The 24071-nt window shown below is 38.3% G+C and overlaps 1 protein-coding gene and 1 pseudogene across 1 annotated transcript; one reads left to right on the top strand and one right to left on the bottom strand.

Moving 5' to 3' along the window:
• The first annotated feature begins 3536 nt into the window (after positions 1–3536).
• LOC149951580 (uncharacterized) lies at positions 3537–4834 on the top strand (annotated as a pseudogene).
• A 150-nt stretch (positions 4835–4984) lies between these two features.
• On the bottom strand, positions 4985–5910 carry LOC149951581 (uncharacterized). Its single transcript, XM_090169594.1, has one exon. The coding sequence runs from the start codon at positions 5903–5905 to the stop codon at positions 4985–4987; it is 921 nt and encodes a 306-aa protein (XP_090025720.1). The 5' UTR covers positions 5906–5910.
• Positions 5911–24071: the final 18161 nt, after the last annotated feature.

The raw sequence follows: 24071 nt of genomic DNA on the forward strand, positions 1-24071 counted from the left end.
ATGCCAGGGCCTGTACCACTGCTATAGAAAACTCACTTAAAATTGGAATTATTAAACCTTCAAGATTTGGAAATGCGTACACTCAGCCAGAACAAAATGAACACTTTCATACAACTATAAAGGCATTCCAGTCGCTGGTGCCTTTCCGAAGGACTCTCACTGCTAGTGACCTAGATACTAAGATAAACGAAATTCCGAATATAGTTAAGAACATCCTTTTGCGTATTAGTAATTTGAATCCTCGAGAATCATGTATGCTCTCATTACGTAATACTGCTGTAGCCTTAGTTGGAGGGTATATAGTGAGAATAGCTGAAGAAAATAGTCAGTGTGAAATGTGTATCGGACGTCTTTCTCAACCAAGATCAAACTCTTCTGTTTGTAGTTTAGTTAACTTTCTGGATCGAGGCGGTTTGAGGTATCCTAGTCATTACTTGATTCACATTTTAGGTATTATTACCGACTTTGTAAGAGAAGCAATGCCCTATGTTTGTAAAAAAGGATCTTTAAAGATCCTAATATATTTTATTCAACCCTTTTTCACAAAATCTCTCAAGTGCGACTGTGATAGTTACGTTATTCTCAGAGAAATTTTACTAGCTAAATTTGTTCGCCCATTGTTGGATAATTACGGCAAAGATCTTACTGACCTAAAGCAAGGTGTAAAGAAATTTAATTCCAAACCACTTTCGCGTAAGCATTTAAAAATATAATTATTTACATTGATATTTTCAAACTAAAGAAACCTGAACTTGCTTTTTGAAATAGTTTTTAAATAACTTGCTTTATTTTTGAGATCTGTAATAAACATTGTGACCTGATTTTATCCTAAATAAATGTATCGCCACTGCAGTGATATCAAATTATATTGAATTATTTTTCTTCTAAACTTAAGCCATATTATTTTTTATATTTAATAAAATAGAAATTTAATAAATTATAGTATTAGCATAATAGTTAATAATATTTTTCGTATTAAGATTATATAATATTTTATTATCCAATACATTTTTGTCTTTGAATTTTAACCCTAATTTTGAATTAAGCGCCTTTTTTATCCCCAGATATGCGCCATCTAGCGGCAGTTTTGAAACCGTTACTGACACCCCCTTCTTTTTTCTACCCACAGGCCTAGTATAATAATAATAATAATCAGCTAGGCTAATACCCATGGCACCACCTTAGGCCTAAGTCATCATGCGACTTTTAGAGAAGGCAGTGCCCTAGAGCAGGTATGTTTTCTCAAATCAGTTTCTAAACTAAAACTTGCCGCTAAGGACAAAGTTCCTGTCTCTCTTACAGATATATAGATCCACCCAAAAACCATTCGGTTAAAAATTGAAAGGTCCTTTAAACAAAAACTCTAGGCCATAAAAGTAGTGAAATAAAATAACGGGCAAGATCTGTAATTATATTCGCATAAACGTCATTTATCGACAAGTGATGTGCTCTGAAGTAATATGCTAGACCATGCGCGTCCTAAGTGTTTTACTGAGTTAAAATCCTTTGTACAACCATAAAACATGTCAAAGAGAATGGCTAATATTAGAAGAGACCAGTTTTCTTAGCTTAGCTGTAACGATTCTAATGATACAATATCAGTTAAATAATTTACAAAGTTAATTAAAGAAAAAGGTCAATATAAGATAAAACGTTTTCTTAAGAATGTATAAAGAGTGAACAAATCATAAAATTTACAACGTAGCGGACGAAAGACAAGCATAAATATCAAGAATTAGTTCCTAAAAACGATGTAGATGGCAGCATTACCTAATCACGGGACCATTTCCACCTCCCGACTTTAAAGTTTTCTTTCTTTCTCGAAAAACGTGCCTCGGCTTGTTTATTTTATTTATAGGTGCATATATTGTTTAGATCGAAATATATTATCTACTCTATTTAGATTTACTCTTTTACCTTAAAAGCATAGTAAACGAGTTTCAATTATCAGAGTCAACATAACTTGGCAGTGAAATAAACGTTGGCACGTGTTTAATTCTTGTCTCGCTCGAAGTACCACCTTGGCCAACCGAGACAAAATAAAAACACTCGATAAAACAAGTTGGCAAGCCAAAATATACCTCTCCTCGGAAGAAATGTCCCTAGTGGTATTAATTTCTCGGGATAACCCTTAAAGATATATCTCCGCAATTTAGAGTTATTTGTTAAAAATGTTATCCCAGTTCTATCCCGCCCGGTATCTACAAGTTTAAGGATATAAATAATTGGATCTGCTAGTTTCAAGCCCTGAAAACTCAAACAATTTCTTGGATCGAGATAATTATTCAATAGATTTTTCGTAACCTCTGTTGTGTTATTGATATCAAATATTCGAAATGACACTGTTTCGGGATGTGTTCACCGGGAATGACCCATTTCCGCCAACAGAAACGCTAAAAGGATTTCGTTTGGTTATAATACGGGCTTAAGATCTGGAGCAAAGTAACACTCGGGCTGGGTAAATTTTATCACCGGTTTCTTTGACTTGAATCACTGCGGTTCCAAAATTATTTTAAAAGAATACCAGATATTTTTGTATTTGATATTTCATTCTTTTAAGAATCTAGATGTGTTATGAATTCCGTTACATTTTTACTATAACCAGAATTGTATTCATTGCACTGAGGCTCAGCTTGTAAATAATTTAAACACTACGAATTCATTCGCATGATGGTTGACCGTTCGTTTAATGTAACCTAGTGTAGTTGGAGCTGTTAAAGTTTTGATTCGTCGCTTTAGGAATTGAGTCAGGGATAGTTCCTATTAAACAAGTTTGTTTTTAATAAGATATTAAAGACAGTCAATTCAATGTTGAACTGGTTCGTTGATAATCTTAAGAGCTCTAATACAGTCAGCTGTGGTGTCGATGTGTATTCTTAAAGACGAGGAAAATTATTGTTTTACGATTAGCTAATAGACGATTTCAGAAACGATAGAGACCTACGGCGGCATATTTTTCCGGGCTCGATTTATGTAGATGTATCGGCTGCTAGATTGGAGTTTTGAAGAGGCCTGGAAATAAGCCTCAGTAAGCGAGCTGCAGCGAACTTTGCAGCTGGTCCGGATTCAGCTGAGCTGCAGAAAACCAAAAGTGTTGTCTGCTAGTTAACATTATCGATTCGTTTAGGCCTTGTAGGCTTGTCGTAGCTTTCGATTTGGTGGTAAAATAAAACTTTCCAAAATCAGGGTAAGTTTATGAAATATTTAAATGTTCTATGTCAATATGTAACATTTTCTTTTACAGGTCATAATATGGGATCACCATCACGTAGTTCACCACTTAGAAATGTTAATATTCAGATAGAGGATGAACCTACATTTCCTAGAGGAAATTGGACCAAAGTAATACGTAACTTTCCCGACAATTTTGGAGGACATCAGATTAAAGCGCACCAAAAACTTGGCAAAGATAGAAAACATTATACAAATGGTTATAAAATGTTTAAAACCGGTAAAATAACAAATGCACTGTTACATTATGGAGACTCTAGTATATTTGTGAAAGGAACCTGCCAAGCATCTTTCACTATACTATCATTACCCTGAAAGGTACAGTGTCTTATGGAAAATGTGGTTGCAAATCTGGAGCTGGTGGAAGGTGTAAACATGTAGTGGCCTTACTGTGGTACTTGCTTGACAATTTACAAATGAGAAATAGTTTTTTGTCGAAAGACATATCCTGTACGGAAACTGAATGTCAGTGGAACAAATGTAAAGGGACAGGAAATCTTGCAGGAACCAGTATACAGTTTGAATCTCTCCTTTTTGTAAAACACATTCCTGATAAGAAGAGTTCCACTGCTGAAAGACTGACCAAGCGTGTAAAACGGTGTGAAAACACATACACTGAAGTATCTAAACAGTCCCTGATTGAACTTTCCAAAGATTTAACAAGTGCGAGCAGCTGCTTGATGTTACAGGATATCTTAGCAGAGTGTAATTACCAGCCAATACCATTACCAAGAAAGTCATTAGCAACAACTGTCAATAATACAACTGAAGTGTTAAATTGTAGACCAAAATTGCCATTGATGTCTGAAGACTCGGAGTTAGAACCAAATGTAATGACTGCTTTACCTAGCGAGATTGTTTTATCCATTGAGGAAGCTTGGGATTTGGAACAAAAAACTTGTGCACAATCTAATAGTAAGGAATGGATGGAGGAGCGAAAGCTTAGAGTAACAGCGTCACAGTTTGGAGAAATTTGCAAAAGGAAAAAGATTGTTAATACTCAGTTTGTGGATAGAATCAAGAAAGTGCGGTCCAATATCTCGACAAAATATATGAACGAAGGCCTAAGAAGTGAAAGTGATGCAGTGATACTTTACTTATCTAGTCACAGTACTATAATAAAACACCATGCAGTCGGCTTTTGTGTGAATCCCACTACCCCTTATCTTGGTGCAACACCTGACAGGGTTATTTATGATAATACTCTTGAAGAATGGGGCATCCTTGAAATAAAAACATTGGCTAAAGGAAAAGAAATGGGCCTAACGGTTACTGAATGTATCACCACATTAAAACCAGACTACCTGAAAATTACTGATGGTCAAATCAGCTTAAAAAAAATCATAATTTATTTTATCAAATACAAGGGCAAATAGCAATAACTGGATTGAAATGGAGCAATTTTTTAGTGTATAGTGGCTGTGATTTCCATGTTGAACGCATAGCTTTTGACAAAGTATTTTGGACTTCAGCTATGCTACCGAAGCTAACAAAATTTTATTTACAATATTTTATGGATAGATAAATCATGATGAAATGTGATACCTAAATTCTTATTTTTGAAGGAAATTTTTATATAAATATTTATACCAAGTTGATATGTGATATTTTGTAAAAAGGAATCTATATTCATTATATTTATATTTTGTTTACAAAAGGGACCTGTGATAAATCTCACATTTATATGCAAATTTAATCAAGTGAAATAAATTGCATACATTTTTATTTCATAAATTCCTGGTGATATTAATTTCTACATCAAATACTGGTTAAATCGAAATTGATTTATCGCCTTTTTTTCTAGTAATGGATCACCAATGACATTACACAAATAACAGCATATAAGCCAAATTTTGTTTAACTTATCATGCATAGAATTCGGAAAAGTGTATTTTAATATACGGCAGCTTTTGACCATTCTAATAACTCGCTCAACGTGAATTATCACGCTAGCTATTTCCCGAGTTTCATTTTCATCTTCTAAACTAAGCTGGTCCCTCATTCCCATAAATGGTGGTATATTTAATTTGATATTTCTCTTGTTGAGGTCTTCCTCTATCAAAAATCCTCGATCAGCCATTACTTCATCATTCTCTTCAAGGAGGTCAAGGATCCCACTCTTCTGCGTGATTTCCTTGTCAGATATGCGACCAAAAGATAATTCCGAGGCAAATGAAATGAAACCATTAGGGGTGCACCCTATCAGTCCCTTGGCAGTGTTGTGTGACTTGTAACTTGAAAAAGTTGCGCTTTGTACCCTATAATCTGATGGAGTTTCTATAAATATCTCGGTGCAATCCAAAAGAATTCTCGTAGAGGGATACAACTTTTTAAACGAATCAGGCATATATTTATCCACCACTTTACGACTTGGCCATATGGGAACTTGTCGCAGTAGGTTACTTAAATAGTCAATCCAAAATGACCAAATGGAGCTTATGGTTGAAACACTTACTCCAAACCTAAAAGCAATATCCTGTTCTAGCAAGCCTACTCGTAGACGACTTAGAACCAGGAACAGTTGATTTATAGGGCTAATAATTTGCTTTCTTGCAGTTTTACATTTTCTCAGTGTCTCTTTTTTCACTCTAGATTTGTTTTTATTTTCAAGACCAGATCGAAAAGTATCATAAGCATCTTGATAACCTTTTTCAACAAAGTTGAAAAATGCCATGAATCGTTCCTTGTTCTCAAATCCCGTATAAAAATGTAACGCAAATTCGTCGTCTACAATAGATTCAATATCAAATCGAGTTTTCTTTGAATTTGCCATTTCAGTTTTTAGGTCAAGATCCATTTGAATTAATTTTCCACAAGTTATATCGTAGTTTAGTTGAAGAGCGTCTATATTTTGTTTAAAATTTACTATATTTTCTTCCAAGTTTTTTATTTTCTTCAACTGCTGTTTGATGATAGATTTATTATCAAGAATAACGGATTTGTTTTTTATGTTATAGTTGTGATCTGTCAGTGGTTCCATAGTTGACTTTGTTATAAGCGATGTAATTTTCACTTTGGAACATCGAACCTTTTCAGGGTAATAAATTTGTCTTCCGAGAGATATTTCCTCAATTAATATCAGTCCTAAAATACTCGTCACCAATAGCATTACAATTTGCCTTACGTTTTAAATGTGGTCTTTCTGGAATATTAAAATCAAACTGGCTATCATCGTTACCTTTAGTAGAATTTGTAGAGTTAGATTTCCATGAAAAATGTAACGGTATATTTTGACTATGGAGCTTCACGCCAGATTTGTCAAAATGACTGCCACAAATTTTGCTAGTAGGTTTGGGAGACCATAATACATCAGGCCTATCTGGCTTTGAGATATTTTCTCTAACACATGCAATCCACTTTTCTTTTTCTCTCGGAGCACTTGGAAAATTATGAAAACTAATATTGGGTGTTTTTTTTTGAGTTATTTGAACATGATGGCACACAACATGACGTTCCTCCTCCACCTTTTTTCTTGGATATTGAACTTTTACTAGAATAAGAAACAAAATTAAATAATTAAATTCATTAAATTTTGTTTAAACATAAGACTCGACCAAAACATACCTATGTAGTATTTTACGTGACTCGTCAACCATAGGCTCAATCTGTGCCACAAAAACTTCCATTTCGTTCCTCGAAGTTTATTTTTACTTATAATTATTTAAATTTTAATTAGGATTACTTTTCTTATCATTTGGGGTTTTTAAAATTAAGATAAGCCTACAAGGCCAAAACGAATCGATAATGTTAACTAGCAGACAACACTTTTGGTTTTCTGCAGCTCAGCTGAATCCGGACCAGCTGCAAAGATCGCTGCAGCTCGCTTACTGAGGCTTTATTTATTTCCAGGCCTCTTCAAAACTCCAATCTAGCAGCCGATACATCTACATAAATCGAGCCCGGAAAAATATCGTCTCTATCGTTTCTGAAATCGTCTATTAATTTGCCGTTTAACTTGTGCATCAATTATTTTTTAGTATCGCTAAGGCTATTAACCGAGATGTTCCAGGCTAGAATCGTGATAAAATGGATTTTATAAGGATCACAGCTATGTTTCAATACTAAAATTTCTAGGCTGCAGCTGTTCGCACATTTGAACCATTGCGCTACCAAATTTTAAAAGTTAGTTTGTGAAGATCAACGTTGCTGATGGGTCTGACGGGTTGCTCGCTGCTTTGTTATTGAATTCATGGACAAAAAATTAGTTCAAGGTTTCACACTGAGTTATAAATGTAATTTTAACAGACTCTTGTACGTCAAACTCCAAAGCTGTAGTTATGGTCGCTATACCTTAAATTAATCCAAGTCCTTGGATGGCTTTCATCTCTATCGTCATACTACTTCATGGCTACGTGTTCATGGTTTTACCAAGTTATTTAATCGGAGTCAATTCCTCGAGAGCTCAGCATACGGCATTGAAACTGTTGTTGTTGTAATCGATTACACCGTAAACCGCTTGCCATCATAAACACGCGCGATCATGTTGTGGCGGAGTAGTTAGCACTTGCGCCTCGCAGCTAGAGAAGGCTGGTTCGAACCTAGCGTGTGGCATTGGGTAGATTACTAAGAACAATTCCTTTTGTGTTGAGTTAGGTTCAATTTCATAATAGTTGTTATTAGATCGAATATATCCTTTGGACCTTTTTAATTTAGCTTGATAAAAATATTATTTCCAATGTCTTTTATTTCCAATTATATCCAACTATATTTGAGTTAATTAAGAGAAAACATATTTTGGAGTGACTGTCAGGTAACGTTAATAGGTAAACACTTCCCACCTACATTAACATTAACAACTATCCAAGATTTGTGTATTTGATTTAGTGGCATTAAAAGTCGCTAGATGACTTACGCCTAGCTGATTATTACTTAATTAATTTAGTGCACAAGTGAGGTCTTTTGCTTATTTAGTCATAAGACTTCTGCACAGCTTGGTATTAGCTTCTATGTGTTGTAGTTAATGCCGGATTAAAAATGTACCAAGGGGAAAAATTTTAGTAATGGAAAGTGAAACAATTATTTTTTTTTAAATTACTATCGAAATATATGCTTTATATGAAAACGCAATCATTTAAAACAAAATTGAAAAATAGTACAACCAAAATTTCATTATTAGGGATGGGCTATTCGAATGCACAAATCACGAGAATCTTGTAAAATATTGAATCAGATATCACGTACCAGAAATTTATAGATTTCCTACCCAATGCAAAGACCCAAGATTTATCTAGCTTTTTTCACTTAAAAGTAATTTGGAGCCTTCCCCAGGTTCATAATACTTCCTGGTCCCATAATAAGTGAACATAACTTAGTTCAGGTCTAAAATCAACTTAAGTATATTATAGTATAATGCTTTTTAGTTAAAATTTGATCTACCATTTTCCTAATGGATATCAACGAAAAATTTCAATAAATGAACAATAATTTTGAAATTTAACTCAGATTTTCCACTCCAAACACCTTATCTGCTCAATTCCATCCATGACCTATTTTCAAACAGAAATCTATTACCTTTTTAAAAGAACACATTTTATAAACGATTACTTCAAGTAAATACCTTCTTTGGTTTATTGGAAACCATAGAAATCTCATAGGTAACTAGAATGCTGCCGTGTAACTGGCAAATGGGCCAAACGCCGTGGCAGACGATAGCCAGATCTCAGCCAATCAGAGCTCAAAGAGTGGTTCTGCCAAGAATTTAATGTCACCAGAGAGAATGACGCACCTATCTCCCGCTATAGTCGCGGGTCCAAGGAGGATTATTATCCTCCTTGGCGGAACCACTCTACGGCCTCTCATTGGCTGAAGGTTCAAGGCGAACTGGCGTCAAGCTCGACCGTAGGCGGCAGCATTCTAGTTACCTATGAGATTTCTATGTTGGAAACTGAACGGGAAATCATAGATATTCGTATAATAAATTTTGTATCTTATCTTTTAACAATTATGTAAGGGATTAGATAAAATATTAATAATAAAGATTTGTTACATTATACCTTTATTCTAGTCATTTTATTCGAAATATCGCTTCAGAATACGAATGGAAAAAGCCATATTTACATGTTTAGGAAAAAAACTCTAACCGTTTTGCACAAATTCAAAACGTAATCGATACGTGTTTCTGAGTGAAAGGGGTGCCATTTTAGGAACTGAAACTTTTGGTATCAACATCGCCAGAAAAAATTAACCGAATTTTAATAATTTAAAGATATACATGGGTAAAGAAGAGTACAATTTTAAAACCCCAAACCTAGCTTTCAGCAAACGAATTCTACAACGTATTATATTTGAAATTGACGTCCACAGGAACCCATAACGCTACTTGGAATGAATATCTCCCCATATCCACTGTGGTATTTTGTGGCGGAACATTATGGGTTAGGCCAAAAACACTATAACCACTATTGCACAATTAAAACTAGTTTAATTGTGCAATAGTGGTTATATTATTTTTATTTTAAATTTATATGCACAAGTGAGCCGGTAAGAATTTCATCATCGTGGCATTTTAAATAAACGTGAAAATTTTTAATCCAATTAATGGTGTGATTTCATGTACAATAAATATAATAAATAAATATATCATAGTACCAGGGTGGCCAACCTTTTCAGTAAAAGGGCTGCAAGTTAAAAATTTAAATTTGTCTTTTATTAAAACCAAATAAAATCGTTCAGTACGATTTTCTGAAAAATCCCGCGTTCCTTTAAGGAAAATCAGAGATAAGTGAGTGTGTATACCGATAAGGGGCCCCTGCGGGCGGGGGAAACGGGCTCCTGTGGGGGTAAGCATCCCCCCATTTGCGGCAATATTCGGCGGGGTCAAAAGGTTAGCTGATTTACGAGGTTAGATGATTTACGATGTTACCCTCATAAAACCTAGGTGGTAACCCTCCCATTGTAGGTTATCTGTAGCTATTCGGCAGGTGGTGTGGACTGACACGATGTTATGCAAACAGCTATAAACCGTTTAAATAGATCCGTCAAAACCGATCCGTCAAAACCGATCCGTCATAGTGAATGTCTGACCCCTGTCTTTCGAGTTGGTAATAAATAGTTCAATGGGTTTCCGCCGACCAACACTTTCAAACACTTTCGGGCCTATAAGGGTTGTAAAAGGGTACCGTAAAATAGCGGGTAGTCATCGGTAAAAGTGTTTGGGCAAAAAAAAAGAGCAGAGTGTATACAAATTATACGGTTTTATTTATATATTTTTCGAGTACAGGCTGTATAATACGATTTACATTGAAAATACGTCTTTGGAAATGTATTTTATTTATATCATGGTAATTACGTCGATCTTCGTAGAGTATATACCGAAGTTCACTCAAAGGGTTGAAACGAACCATCTGAAATTAGCGTTTTTACGAGCATTTTCATTAAATGTTCTACCTCGAGGCGTTTGATGGTAAGGGTTAGGATTACGTCGCCGCCGGGTCCCTTGGGGCTGGTTGTGGGTCCGCCGGAGATGTATTTTTCGGATGGCGGAATATCTGGACCCTCCAAAGCGGCGGGTGACGGACAGTTGGGATAAAATTTGTCGTGTTCCGCTTGGGGTACGTGGCCGGTTTCCCAACTGCCTAACTGTCCGTGGCAGAGGTAGCATTCGACTATGCCGTCCGAGTCTACGGCGAAAAGTCCGGCGTGGGCCAAGTCCTCTTTGTTCACGTGTACGTTGTCCCACTGCTTGAACGTTTCTAGCCGACCGGTTACGGTGTTGAGATCCTCGTGACTAGCCATCCCGATTCTCTTTGAGCTACGGAATAATATTTCTGGGTCTAAATCGCAAAATGACGTAATCTATAAAAATTACGTAATTTAAAAATGACTCACTAAAGATGACGTAATCTACACAATGAAACGTAAAGATTACGTAGAAGCGTTGCGGTTTTCATAAGCCAGCCGCTATGGGAAAGAGGAAGATGTCTCCGCTTAGGGTACCAAAGAAATGCTGGATATGCGCTGAAATATACCGGTCCGTGAGAGGTTTCAAACAACATTTAATGACTCATTTATCGTGTAATACAATGAAAGAAGATTCGGATCTGGCGTGTGATTGTGATGCGAGTGAATCTCTCCATTACACGGAGGACGAGGAAATGTCAGATGATAAAATTATCGATTATCATAACGAACTTATTGTGGCATATAAAAAGAGCTCTGCCACAATGGAATCAACCGAACCAACTACAGCTAACCTGCCAGCCGAATTAAAAATGCCGACTAAAAAGGAAATGGCTGCTCTGATTTATTTTCAATAATATTGTAAAACTAATCAAAGTCATAATATTAAAACCGTTGTAAAGAAAATGTGAATAAACGTGTTTATATTGAATACATTGTTATTTTTAAAGGTGACCGTATAAAGTAATTTTTACATTGGTAAATTGACACTTAATATTTTTAAAATTCTAAAATACGTTTATAATATTTTTCCAACGTGGGCGAATGAATGGACACAATGAACTATTAATTACGTAATCTAAAAAATGACGCGAGCAATGAGAAATAACGAGTCTGATTTATAAGATAATAAAAATATTTATTTTTACGCAAAAATTTTATAAGATGATATATGCCAAAAATTATTTTTCTTTAACGAGTCAATAAAATATTATAGGGTGATACAAAAAAAATTAAAATGGACATCGTATTTGACTGTCTATTTCAGCGCGGTTCAGGGTAATCCAGTCGGCGAAAAGTAGACTTCGTTCCAAAGAACACGGTTCTCGGGTGTTTAGAGTTTGATGTCGGAATAGACATTTCACTGGCGGGGGCGTATCAAAAGTCGCAGCTCGGGGACAGTCAAACGTTTCCAAATCGTATATGGCGGTCTCAATATAATCGGCTAAAAATTTACACTTTACGTCTCCTTTTTCAAAAATCATATCCGCACTCGATACAGCTGATATAAGGCAGGCGGGTTGTTTATAATAGGGGGAGATACCCCACGGTCCAGCAAATACCGTGAAGGTTCCTAGACACCCAGCCGTTTTGTCTTTAAATGGCGTTCGAAGTTGTTGTACTGGATAGGGTTGTTCGAAAGACCAAGCTTGAACGGCGGGGGGGGGGGGGGGGGGTCGATACTGTTGATATTGCTAGCTCCTTCACGACAATGTCGGGGGCCTCTCCGCCGGAGCGCGAGGCGGATTTTCCTAGTAGAAAGTCAAATTCGACAACGGCCATTCTCGCCATGCCACCGACACGATACTGAGAGTTAAGTTATGAATAAAAAGGGGTATAGTCGCGCGACGGGAATTTATTTTCCGTTTATGATGACGTAACAGTTTGTTACATTTTCTCGTGGCCATTATATCATTGTTGACGTGTCTTCGTGAAAAACCCTTAAAGAAGCTTTGGTGACTTCTACGTTTCGATCGGTGACATATATAAATCACGCAATAATGTCCGCAAATGACGCTCGTTGTCGATTGAAGTCGCCGCTTGTTGGGCGTGATTTTTCTCGAATTTTGTTTTAAAAAAAGTTTAATGGCTGGCAAAATGGGCCGTAGCGCCAACGAGTCAAAATACCAAGCCCGTTTTAATTTATCAATGAAAATCGCGACCCAATGCCTGCCCGGTTCATCGTGGGGGTCCAGATTTACAACCAGTGACGCTGGAAAACTATTAATCTTATCGGGTAAACAATCCGAGGTGAATACGCCCATAAAATTGCGCGTATGTCTCAAAATGTCTAAAATCTCGGATCCGCGCATAATTACACGTTTTCAATAGAAACGTTACGATCTTTGTCTACGCTAAAGCTGGCTTGAAATTCGGCAAAAACTACTCAGCTTAATGTTTGCGGGACTGGTTTAGCGAACGAAAGCTCCAAACGCATCTGCCCCTGTCGGGATGGGTTCCAATAAGGACTTTCACCCGCGCTATGGTCGTTTGAAATATTTAAAACGCGTACCCCTGGGCATACTCTTCCCGGGAAATATCGATCCCGGTGTTTCTATAATGAATTCCACTACCCCTATGTTAGGAAGTGAAAAAATTTCATATCCACCCTGTATCATTATCAAGTTAATTTTAAACATATCTTAAAACAAGCTTCCCTAAGTCTGACTAGCTTTGTAGGGGTAATAATAAAATAGCTAAATATTTTTTGGATTTAATAATTGTGCTTCTTAAAGAAAATTTTGTATATATTACAGTATTAGGTTGGCTAATTATTTTTTCACCTGTTACCATTCTCAACGGGTGAACATAGAATAACAAAGATAATTTTCCACTATATTTAAAGCAAACTTTCCTTACAGTTCACTATGAAAACACTGAAGCTTCTTTCAATGCGATAACTTTATTACATGCAATTTTTTCCCAGAATTACAATTATTGAATAGAAAAAAAATATGTAGCCACCTTAGAATTACCAAGCAGCCCCCACCATGGCTATACAGACAGCCCCCCCCCATTTTCGGTAGGTCAATAGGTCAGATGATTTATCTGACACGATGTTATGCAAACAGTAATAGGTCGAGCCTTTGATGTTTTCGCCGACAAATACTTTCCATTATTTTCAAACACTCTGCGCGTGCGTCTTATATCGGCCCTAAGGGGTGTAAAAGGTAGCTTACCCTTAATAAAATGGGCACAGCGGGTGTCCCCCCTCGCTAGCTAAAAGTGTCGTTTTGGAAAAGTCGGTAGGTCAATAGATAAAATAACGATAGCTGGAGGATCTCCCATTTAGCGTCCCTATTCGGTAGGGGTGGTGGAATCATTTGACATGATGTTATGCAAACAGCCAGTACTAATTTAACCATCACTTTAAAAACTTTGCAAGTCTGAATAGATGTGTAGAGTACTATTAACAGAGATAAATATTTCTTGGTTCAGTTAATGTGATGATTCGAGTGAACAATTTGCATATGTTAAAGTTATTGGATTGAAGGAAACTTCAGTGTTTTCAGGGTGATATTTAAGGGAAGTTACCTTACAATATAGTTGAAAATTAATTATCTTTTTAAGTCTGTGATCACCTATTGAATATGTTAGGAAGTGAAAAAATTTCATTTAGCAAGCTTTTGTTCAATTTTGGTATCCACCCTGTATCATTTAAAAGCTCAAGCATTGTTTTTATCAAGTTAATTTTAAACATATCTTAAAACAATTTTCCCTAAGTCTGACTAGCTTTGTAGGGTAATAATAAAATAGCTAAATATTTTTTGGGTTTAATAATTGTGATTCTTAGTGAAAATTTTGCATATATTACAGTATTAGGTTGGCTAATTATTTTTTTCACCTACTACCATTCTCAACGGGTGAACATAGAATAACAAAGATAATTTTCTACTATATTTAAAGCCAACTCTCCTTACATATCACTATGAAAACACTGAAGCTTCTTTCAATGCGATAACTTTATTACATGCATTTTTTCCCCAGAATTACAATTATTGAATCGAAAAAAATATGTAACCACCTTAGAATTACCGAACACAGGTATTCAGAAGAGATGGTGTTCCACCCTATATCAGTTATATTAAACCTGAAATTATTTATTTTTTTGAATTCTAATTTAACCATCACTTTAAAAACGGTAACTTCCCTTAAATTTCCAACTGAAAACACTAAAGTTTCATGCAATCCAATAACTTTGGCTTTTGAAATTTTTTCACTCAGAATCATCACATTAAATGTGATCCACTCTGAATCGTAAATTTAAAAGCTCAAGCAATTTTTTTTTCCAAATTCATTTTTAACTTATCGTAAAACCAGCTTCCCTAAGTCTGACTAGCTCTGTAGGTTAATAATAAAATAGCTTAATATTTTTTGGATTCAATAATTTTGATTCTGAGTGAAATATTTGCATATATTACAGTATTAGTTTGGCTAATTAATTTTTTTCATCTGCTACCATACTCAATGGGTGAACATAGAATAACAAAGGTAATTTGCCACTATATTTAAAGCCAACTTCCCTTACATATCACTATGAAAACACTGAAGCTTCTTTCAATGCGATAACTTAATTACAGGCAATTTTTTTCCCAGAATTACAATAATTGAATTGAAAAATTATCCAACTCAGCTTATCAGACTTCGGCAAAGTGGTTTTTAAGTGATGGTGTTAAATAATAAAATATACTTCAGCTTTTGAATTAAATTTACTGTTAATATAACGGTTAATCGACGAACAGGACTATAACTGTTGCGTACAGCAACTATCTAGTAACTCTAACGGTAAAAGTTGGTACAGGAATTTAACAGGAAGCTACAGTAATTTTTCACAGTGTAGCATATGAAAGTATTAATTTTCAAAAAGTGCATTTAAATTGAAGTGAGTCCTATTTTTGGATTCCCCTTGTTCCTCCTTCTTTCATCCCAGCATGTTTCCCCTTTTATCATGGTTTCTCTCCAAAAAATAGCCAAAAATCTTAAATCAGTAGGTCTCGATCCTATTTATCTCCCACCATCCCAAATTGTCAGCTTTATTATGTAATAACAAAGAACCAACTGCCCTCCTTGACAAGACAATCATTTATAAAATCTCCTGTGATTGTGGTGATTATTACATGGGGGCAATGCCGTCGCCCATTTCATCAAAGGCGTAAAGAGCCCCAAAAATATAAACAACCCGTACAATAATTCTCCCCCTTAGCGAACACCTTCGTGTTTTTGGGGCCATAATGCTAGGTGGGACTCAATAGACATACTAGCTCAACCCAAAATTACATAAAACTCATTTCAATGTACGCGAATCCATCGAAATTTAAAAAAATAAATCTGCGCAATGTTTAAACAGTGACGATGGTCCCTTTAACATAGCCACGTTTTCTCCACTTTTTAAAACGTGTTTATGGTCCTCACCCTCTCACACACACAACAAACCAATTCCTCCCCTCCGTTCCGACAATAGTAGCCTCGAGCGCGAACGAAGATATGGAGCCCGTTGCTCATATAACACTTCGACGGGGTCGACCCGCCTTTGAGAAAAAACGCCTCGCGGCTAAAGAACAGTAGCCTCCACTATATATATAAAGCGCATAAATTGCCTGTAATTAAGTTATCGCATTGAAAGAAGCTTCAGTGTTTTCATAGTGAAATGTAAGGGAAGTTGGCTTTAAATATAGTGGAAAATTACCTTTGTTATTCTATGTTCACCCATTGAGTATGGTAGCAGATGAAAAAAATTAATTAGCCAAACTAATACTGTAATATATGCAAATATTTCACTCAGAATCAAAATTATTGAATCCAAAAAATATTTAGCTATTTTATTATTAACCTACGGAGCTAGTCAGACTTAGGGAAGCTGGTTTTACGATAAGTTAAAAATGAATTTGGAAAAAAATTGCTTGAGCTTTTAAATTTACGATACAGAGTGGATCACATTTAATGTGATGATTCTGAGTGAAAAAATTTCAAAAGTCAAAGTTATTGGATTGCATGAAACTTTAGTGTTTTCAGTTTGAAATTTAAGGGAAGTTACCGTTTTTACCGTGATGGTTAAATTAGAATTCAAAAAAATAATTTCAGGTTTAATATAACTGATATAGGGTGGATCCAAAAAAAGTAATTTTTTTTTTAAATTGAACACCATCTCTTCTGAATACCTGTGTTGGGTAATTCTAAGGTGGTTACATATTTTTTTCGATTCAATAATTGTAATTCTGGGGAAAAAAATGCATGTAATAAAGTTATCGCATTGAAAGAAGCTTCAGTGGTTTCATAGTGAAATGTAAGGAGAGTTGGCTTTAAATATAGTGGAAAATTATCTTTGTTATTCTATGTTCAACCGTTGAGAATGGTAGCAGGTGAAAAAAATAATTAGCCAACCTAATACTGTAATATATGCAAAATTTTAACTAAGAATCACAATTATTAAACCCAAAAAATATTTAGCTATTTTATTATTACCCTACAAAGCTAGTCAGACTTAGGGAAGCTTGTTTTAAGATATGTTTAAAATTAACTTGATAAAAACAATGCTAGAGCTTTTAAATGATACAGGGTGGATACCAAAATTGAAGAAAAGCTTGCTAAGTGAAATTTTTTCACTTCCTAACATATTCAATAGGTGATCACAGACTTAAAAAGATAATTTTCAACTATATTGTAAGGTAACTTCCCTTAATTATCACCCTGAAAACACTGAAGTTTCCTTCAATCCAATAACTTTAACATATGCAAATTGTTCACTCGAATCATCACATTAACTGAATCAAGAAATATTTATCTCTGTTAATAGTACTCTACACATCTATTCAGACTTGCAAAGTTTTTAAAGTGATGGTTAAATTAGTACTGGCTGTTTGCATAACATCATGTCAAATGATTCCACCACCCCTACCGAATAGGGACGCTAAATGGGAGATCCTCCAGCTATCGGTATTTGATCTTTTGACCTACCGACTCTTTTTTTTCCAAAACGACCCTTTTAGCTAGCGAGGGGGGACACCCGCTGTGCCCATTTTATTAAGGGTAAGCTACCTTTTACACCCCTTAGGGCCGATATAAGACGCACGCGCAAAGTGTTTGAAAATAATGGAAAGTGTTTGTCGGCGAAAACATCAAAGGCTCGACCTATTACTGTTTGCATAACATCGTGTCGGATAAATCATCTGACCTATTGACCTACCGAAAATGGGGGGGGGGCTGTCTGTATACCCATGGTGCCCCCTTGAGGGTCGTTCCTTGCCGTGGTAAGGGGGCTAGCGCGGGTTGGGGCTAAGCTGACGGGGACTGGTGGGTCTTCGAACGCCAGAAACCGGATGTGTTTCCCCAACTCCAGACTAAACGCGACCCAGTTTTCCCAAATGGTCACGCCTTGCATGGTGGGGAGCTTAAGGTGGTTGTTGACCCAAAGGGCCGTTGGCGCAGTTGATTTATCCTGTGACCGGCTCGTCCCGGCGGAGAGACACCAACCGAAGTGACTGATCCCCTAACGGTTACACCTTGATGGTGGGGGACTTAAGGGAATTGTTTGACGTGCGGGCTATGCTGGGTTAAGGTCTCTTATACCAGATTGGTCGTGCTTAGATTCCTAACCGATAGTGACCACCCTCTGTCGAGGTTTCAGGTCCTGACTATGGCCTGTTTAAAACTAGTCCCATCTGTTTGCCGTGGACGGCGACCTGTAAGCCATGCGATGGGAGTCCTGGAGGTTGAGTCTGTTGACATACGGCGGTTAGTTTTCAGACAACACGCCTCTTCGGTCCTTGAGTGTAGTTAGACAGGAGGTCTACGCTAGTCCGACGTAGAACAATCGGCTCCTATACGGGGATTGTAGTCTAACTAACTGGACATCGTGATACTGCTAGTTATCCGTGCCTGGGTATATCTCTCTCATATCACTTATCTTGCTTGCAAGATACCCATGTTGGGCTCCGTGGTGGGCGGTGAGTGCGGTTGATGAAATGTTTTGTTTTTCTTTATGGCTACCGAATACAACTACCTTGAAACTGGATTCCTCGAGTTTCAAGAAATTTCCGATTCGGAAGACACTGTCTTCAAGAGGTCCAAGCGACCTCGAAATGACTTTCCAGAGGTAGAAGAGGCGGTTAAAGAGAGTGTCGAAGCTACACTCGCTAGGGAATTCCTCGCCCTAGATAGAGTCCTTTGCAACAAGGATAATAAAGTGTAAATGACAGTTGCACAGAAGATCAGGACGGTCTTCAAAGCGGTGGAGACCATGGTATACGCCAGTCACTTGGAACTTGCTAGGGTGCAGGGTGCTTTTGAACAACTTAATGATACTGTGAAAGATCTTAGAAAGCAGAAAATGAGCCTCGCTACTGTTGCAGCCAGTAATGTAAGTTCAAAGGTTCCTGAAATAACCAAGGGCAGGAAAAAGTCCACCGTTAAGAAAGGGGGACCAAAGGTCCCGCCAAGGAAAAAAATGTGGTACTGCTCTATCCCACAGAGCAAGGTGAGACTTCTAGTTCTCTCAAGAAGAGACTAGAGAAGGAGGTTGATCCCTCCAAACTGCAAATAAGTGTTCAGAGTGTCCGGTCCCTTAGGAACGAAGTTCTGGTGGTACAGGTTAAAACCGCTGAGGATATGGAGAAGCTGAAGAGGGGAATCAGCGATTGTGCTGCCTTGGCAGACAAAGTTAGTGTTAGAGCTCCAAAGCTCAATAACCCTATTCTTTACGGTGTTGATGAGGACATCGTAAAGGAAGAAATTGTTGCTAAGCTTATAAGCAACAATAAGCTCTCCTGCAAGGAGACGGATATTGTCCCTAAGTTCTCGCTGAGGAAAAGAAAGGGTGGTGTTAACTGGGTGCTGGAGGGGCCTCCAGCCCTGCTTAATTCGTGGAAGGCGAAGAAGAAGCTCAATTTGGGCTACTCTGTGGTTGGAGTCAAAAGTTATGTGTATCTTCCAAGATGCTTTAAGTGCATGAAGATTGGACACATAGAAGGTGGGTGCATTGAAAATAGAAGGTATTGTTCCCTATGCTCAGAGGATCACAGCTACAAGGATTGTAAGAGTGATCTTAAGACTTGCAGAAACTGTGCCCTGAGTAATAGGGACAAGAATACCAAACACAACACTGCGCATTCAGCCCTGGATGGCCAGTGTCCTGTGTATAAGAAGGAGTTGGAGTTTCTAAAGAGTAGAACCAACTATGGCGGTGAGTAGGAAGCTAAGTTGTCTGCAGGTCAACTTAGGCAAGGGCAGAACTGCAAATAAGTGTTCAGAGTGTCTGGTCCCTTAGGAACGAAGTTCTGGTGGTACAGGTTAAAACCGCTGAGGATATGGAGAAGCTGAAGAGGGGAATCAGCGATTGTGCTGCCTTGGCAGACAAAGTTAGTGTTAGAGCTCCAAAGCTCAATAACCCTATTCTTTACGGTGTTGATGAGGACATCGTAAAGGAAGAAATTGTTGCTAAGCTTATAAGCAACAATAAGCTCTCCTGCAAGGAGACGGATATTGTCCCTAAGTTCTCGCTGAGGAAAAGAAAGGGTGGTGTTAACTGGGTGCTGGAGGGGCCTCCAGCCCTGCTTAATTCGTGGAAGGCGAAGAAGAAGCTCAATTTGGGCTACTCTGTGGTTGGAGTCAAAAGTTATGTGTATCTTCCAAGATGCTTTAAGTGCATGAAGATTGGACACATAGAAGGTGGGTGCATTGAAAATAGAAGGTATTGTTCCCTATGCTCAGAGGATCACAGCTACAAGGATTGTAAGAGTGATCTTAAGACTTGCAGAAACTGTGCCCTGAGTAATAGGGACAAGAATACCAAACACAACACTGCGCATTCAGCCCTGGATGGCCAGTGTCCTGTGTATAAGAAGGAGTTGGAGTTTCTAAAGAGTAGAACCAACTATGGCGGTGAGTAGGAAGCTAAGTTGTCTGCAGGTCAACTTAGGCAAGGGCAGAACTGCAACCTCTGCGCTTAGACAGTCTTGCCAGGAAGGCTCTATAGACATTGCCTTACTACAGGAACCATATGCAATTAACGGTCGGGTAATAGGTCTACCCATGGGAACAAGGATCGTCTATTCCCATGACAATCCAAAGGCAGCTATAGCTGTCTTCAACCCTCAGGCACAAGTGATCGTGCTCTACGAAGACTCTCACATGGTTGTGGTGGATGTGATTTTGGGGAATCTAAGCTTATGCCTGTTCTACATTTACATACCACCAAATGATGACATTGAATTCCATATCGATAAGATTGCGAATCAATTGGAAGTACAGAGTGGAAAAAAGGTTATCTTGTGTGGTGACTTTAACGCCCATCACGCGCTTAAGGGATCAAAGCATCACGATGAGAGGGGTAGGTTGTTAATCGACTTGTTCAACTCGTTTGATTTGAATGTCGAGAACGATCCGGGTAGTGGCCCGACGTTCTGGACCGTTAATGTTAAGAGTTGGGTGGATCTTACGGTATCCAGTATGGCAATTGCGAGTAGAGTAATTGATTGGCGTGTCAGCAACGAGGAAACATGCAGTGATCACAAATACATTTTCTTTGAAATTGGTGATCTTGTCCTGGAGAATGATTCGAATGCAATTCGTGTCAAGGATATTGATCTTGAAAGGTTACAAGATATTATCGTGCCTGACTTGGAGAGGTTGATGGAGTCTCCACTCAACAATGAGGTTGAGGTCGAGGCATGCGTGGTGGAGATTAATAATCTCATTATTGAGCGTTCGAAAGAATGTTCAAAGTTGCGTAAGAATAAGGGGCACAAGTCCACTCCCTGGTGGACGAGCGAACTCAGTGAGAAGAGGAAGGAGTTACGAACGCTCAGGAGGAGTTTCCAAAGAACCAGGGACCATGCAGCCCGGGAGGCGCTAAAGGTCGAGTACCGTCGTGAGTCATAAAACTATAAAGCACTTATAGCAGACTCAAAGCTTAAGTCCTGGCAGGATTTCTGCACAAGGGTTTCAAGGGAGGATCCTTTCTCCCTACTCTATAAGTTGGCCACAAAGAAGGTCAAATGTAAGAATGCATTAAATTGCATCAAGAAACCGAATGGTTCTTTGACCTCAGGTATTGAGGAGACGTGGTCTACTCTGATGGATACTCTTTTTAAAGAGGACTCCTTGGATGATGATGAGGAAGTTCATACGACAATAAGGGAGTCATTGCACGAAGACTTCATGAGTCAGAATGATGAGCCATTTACGAGTGATGAGGTCTTGGAGACTATCAACTCTTTTAAGGGCAAGGCTCCTGGTGAGGATGGTATCACCATTGAGCTTTTCAAGATATTTTTCTTAGCTTGCCCAGCGTTGTTTGTCAGGCTTTTCAACACTTGCCTCAGTATGGGATACTTCCCAAAGCTTTGGAAGGTTGCTAAGTTAGTTTTTCTTTATAAAGAAGGCAGAGACAGGCAGGACGCAAAGGCCTACAGGCCAATCTCGCTTCTTCCGGTGGTAGGGAAGGTGCTTGATAAGCTGTTGTCAAGAAGGTTGTATTACTTTCTTCACAGCAACAAATTGCTTAGCGATAAGCAATTTGGGTTTAGACATAGTCGATCCACGACTCACTGTCTAACCAATATGGTGAACCAAATCAGGGATAACAAAGCAAATAATTGTCACACCAGTCTGATATCTTTAGATATCGAGGGTGCTTTTGACAATGTGTGGATTCCAGGAATCCTACACGGTTTAAAGAACTTTAAGTGTCCGAAGAACATTTATGAGACATATGTTAACTATCTGAAGGATAGAGTTGCAGTGGTGAGGGCAGGTAGTACCTGTGTACGGAGAGTACTGACCCGCGGCTGCCCTCAGGGTTCATGCAGTGGACCTCTGCTATTCAATGTGGTTATGGATAGCGCACTGAGGATTGAGTATCCAGAGGATTCTCTAATCCAAGCCATCGCGGATGACTTGCAGTCATTATTTTGGGGCACGTCCAGGCGTGCTTTCGAAACCACGGGTAAGGTGATCGTGGATAAATTGACTAAGTGGAGCCAAGTCTATAAGCTGAGTTTTTCCATTAAAAAGTCGGCGGCTATCACCTTCGCCGCAATATCCATAATAAAAAGGCTCCCAATCTATAAGATGGGAGCCGTCAACATTGCAAATGTTGACAAGTTGAAAGTTGTCGGTGTCACCATCGACAGCAAGCTTTCCTTTCTTCCTCATCTCGAGGAAGTACGTGTCCGGGTGATGAAGCTGGTGCAAAGCATTGCTTGTTTTGCAAAGGTTGAGAGTAGTGGCTTACGCTTGCGGTGCTTGGTGGAAGAGCAGGCAAAATAGTGTGATGGTGAGGAAGTTGAGCTCAATTCAGAGAATTGCGGCCCTTCGTATTACTTGTGCTTACCGGACTGTCTCGAGCGATGCGCTGCGGATCCTTGCTGGTATTCAACCGTTGGACCTGGTGGTGAGTCAGGAAGCTGCTGTGTTCAGATCCTTTTCTTTTAGAGAAGACAGTAAGCACTGTGGGGTGGAGTTACGTGGTGGTAACTACCTCTACCCAGGCGACCCATGGGAGGACCACCCAGCGGTCAGAAGCAAAATAAACATCACAGAGCAACTACCCAATGGCAATGGGATAGAGGTGTTTACTGACGGTTCGTTGTCCGGTCGGGGTGCCGGAGTGGCATTTGCTGTGTACAGAGATGGTGTGGAAGTGTACAACGAGGTCACTCGCATTAATGGTAAGGTGGATGCGTTTTCTCTTGAGCTCTTAGCAATACATGAGGGTATTTGCTGGTTAAGGACGCATGGTCAACGTCCTGGTGATGGTGCAACGGTTTTTACAGATTGTCTTTTTGCTATTAACGCAATAAGCAATCATAGAAACAATCATGGTTTATGCCATGATATCCGTAAGTTGTTAAGACGGATGGAGACTCAAGTCAACTTTACTTGGATAAAGTCGCACACTGGGTGTGCAGGGAATGAAAGGGCTGACTTTCTTGCAAAGTCAGCAACCGATCTTCCCGAGGAGAAGGAGATGAAGCCAACTAAGTTGGTGATTAAAAGGTGGCTCAATGAGGTGACGACTCAAAGGTGGCAGGAGTCGTGGGATGAGAGTGAGAAGGGAAAGGTAACTAAGAAGTATTTTCCTAAGGTCAATGGTAGCATCAACAGGAATTACTATTTGACGCAAATCCTAAGTGGAAACGGTAAGTTCCCACTTTACTTGTTCAACTTGGGTCATATTGCATCGCCCAAATGCATATGCGGTGCTCTGGAAGCAGACTCAGAGCACTATGTTCGTAATTGTCCTAGAACGAACCATTTGCTTAGGAGACCAATCCGCGAGAATGGACTCCACAATCTGGATAACGAAACGATCAACGATCTTGAACGCGTAATGCGTTATATCGTTGTGAATTTTGACGAACTCACGAGTGAGTCGTGAGTAGGAGATGCAGGTATACGGGTGTATACCGTTGTGTGTATGTGATTTAGGAAGCATTTCCTATCTT

This window comes from Leiobunum rupestre, chromosome 3, assembly GCF_980474605.1.
Source record: "Leiobunum rupestre chromosome 3, qqLeiRupe1.1.hap1, whole genome shotgun sequence".
Lineage (NCBI taxonomy): Eukaryota > Metazoa > Arthropoda > Arachnida > Opiliones > Sclerosomatidae > Leiobunum > Leiobunum rupestre.

Coding starts and splice junctions, on each gene's coding strand:
- LOC149951581 (XM_090169594.1), bottom strand. CDS start 5,905: ATGGCATTTTTCAACTTTGTTGAAAAAGGTTATCAAGATGCTTATGAT.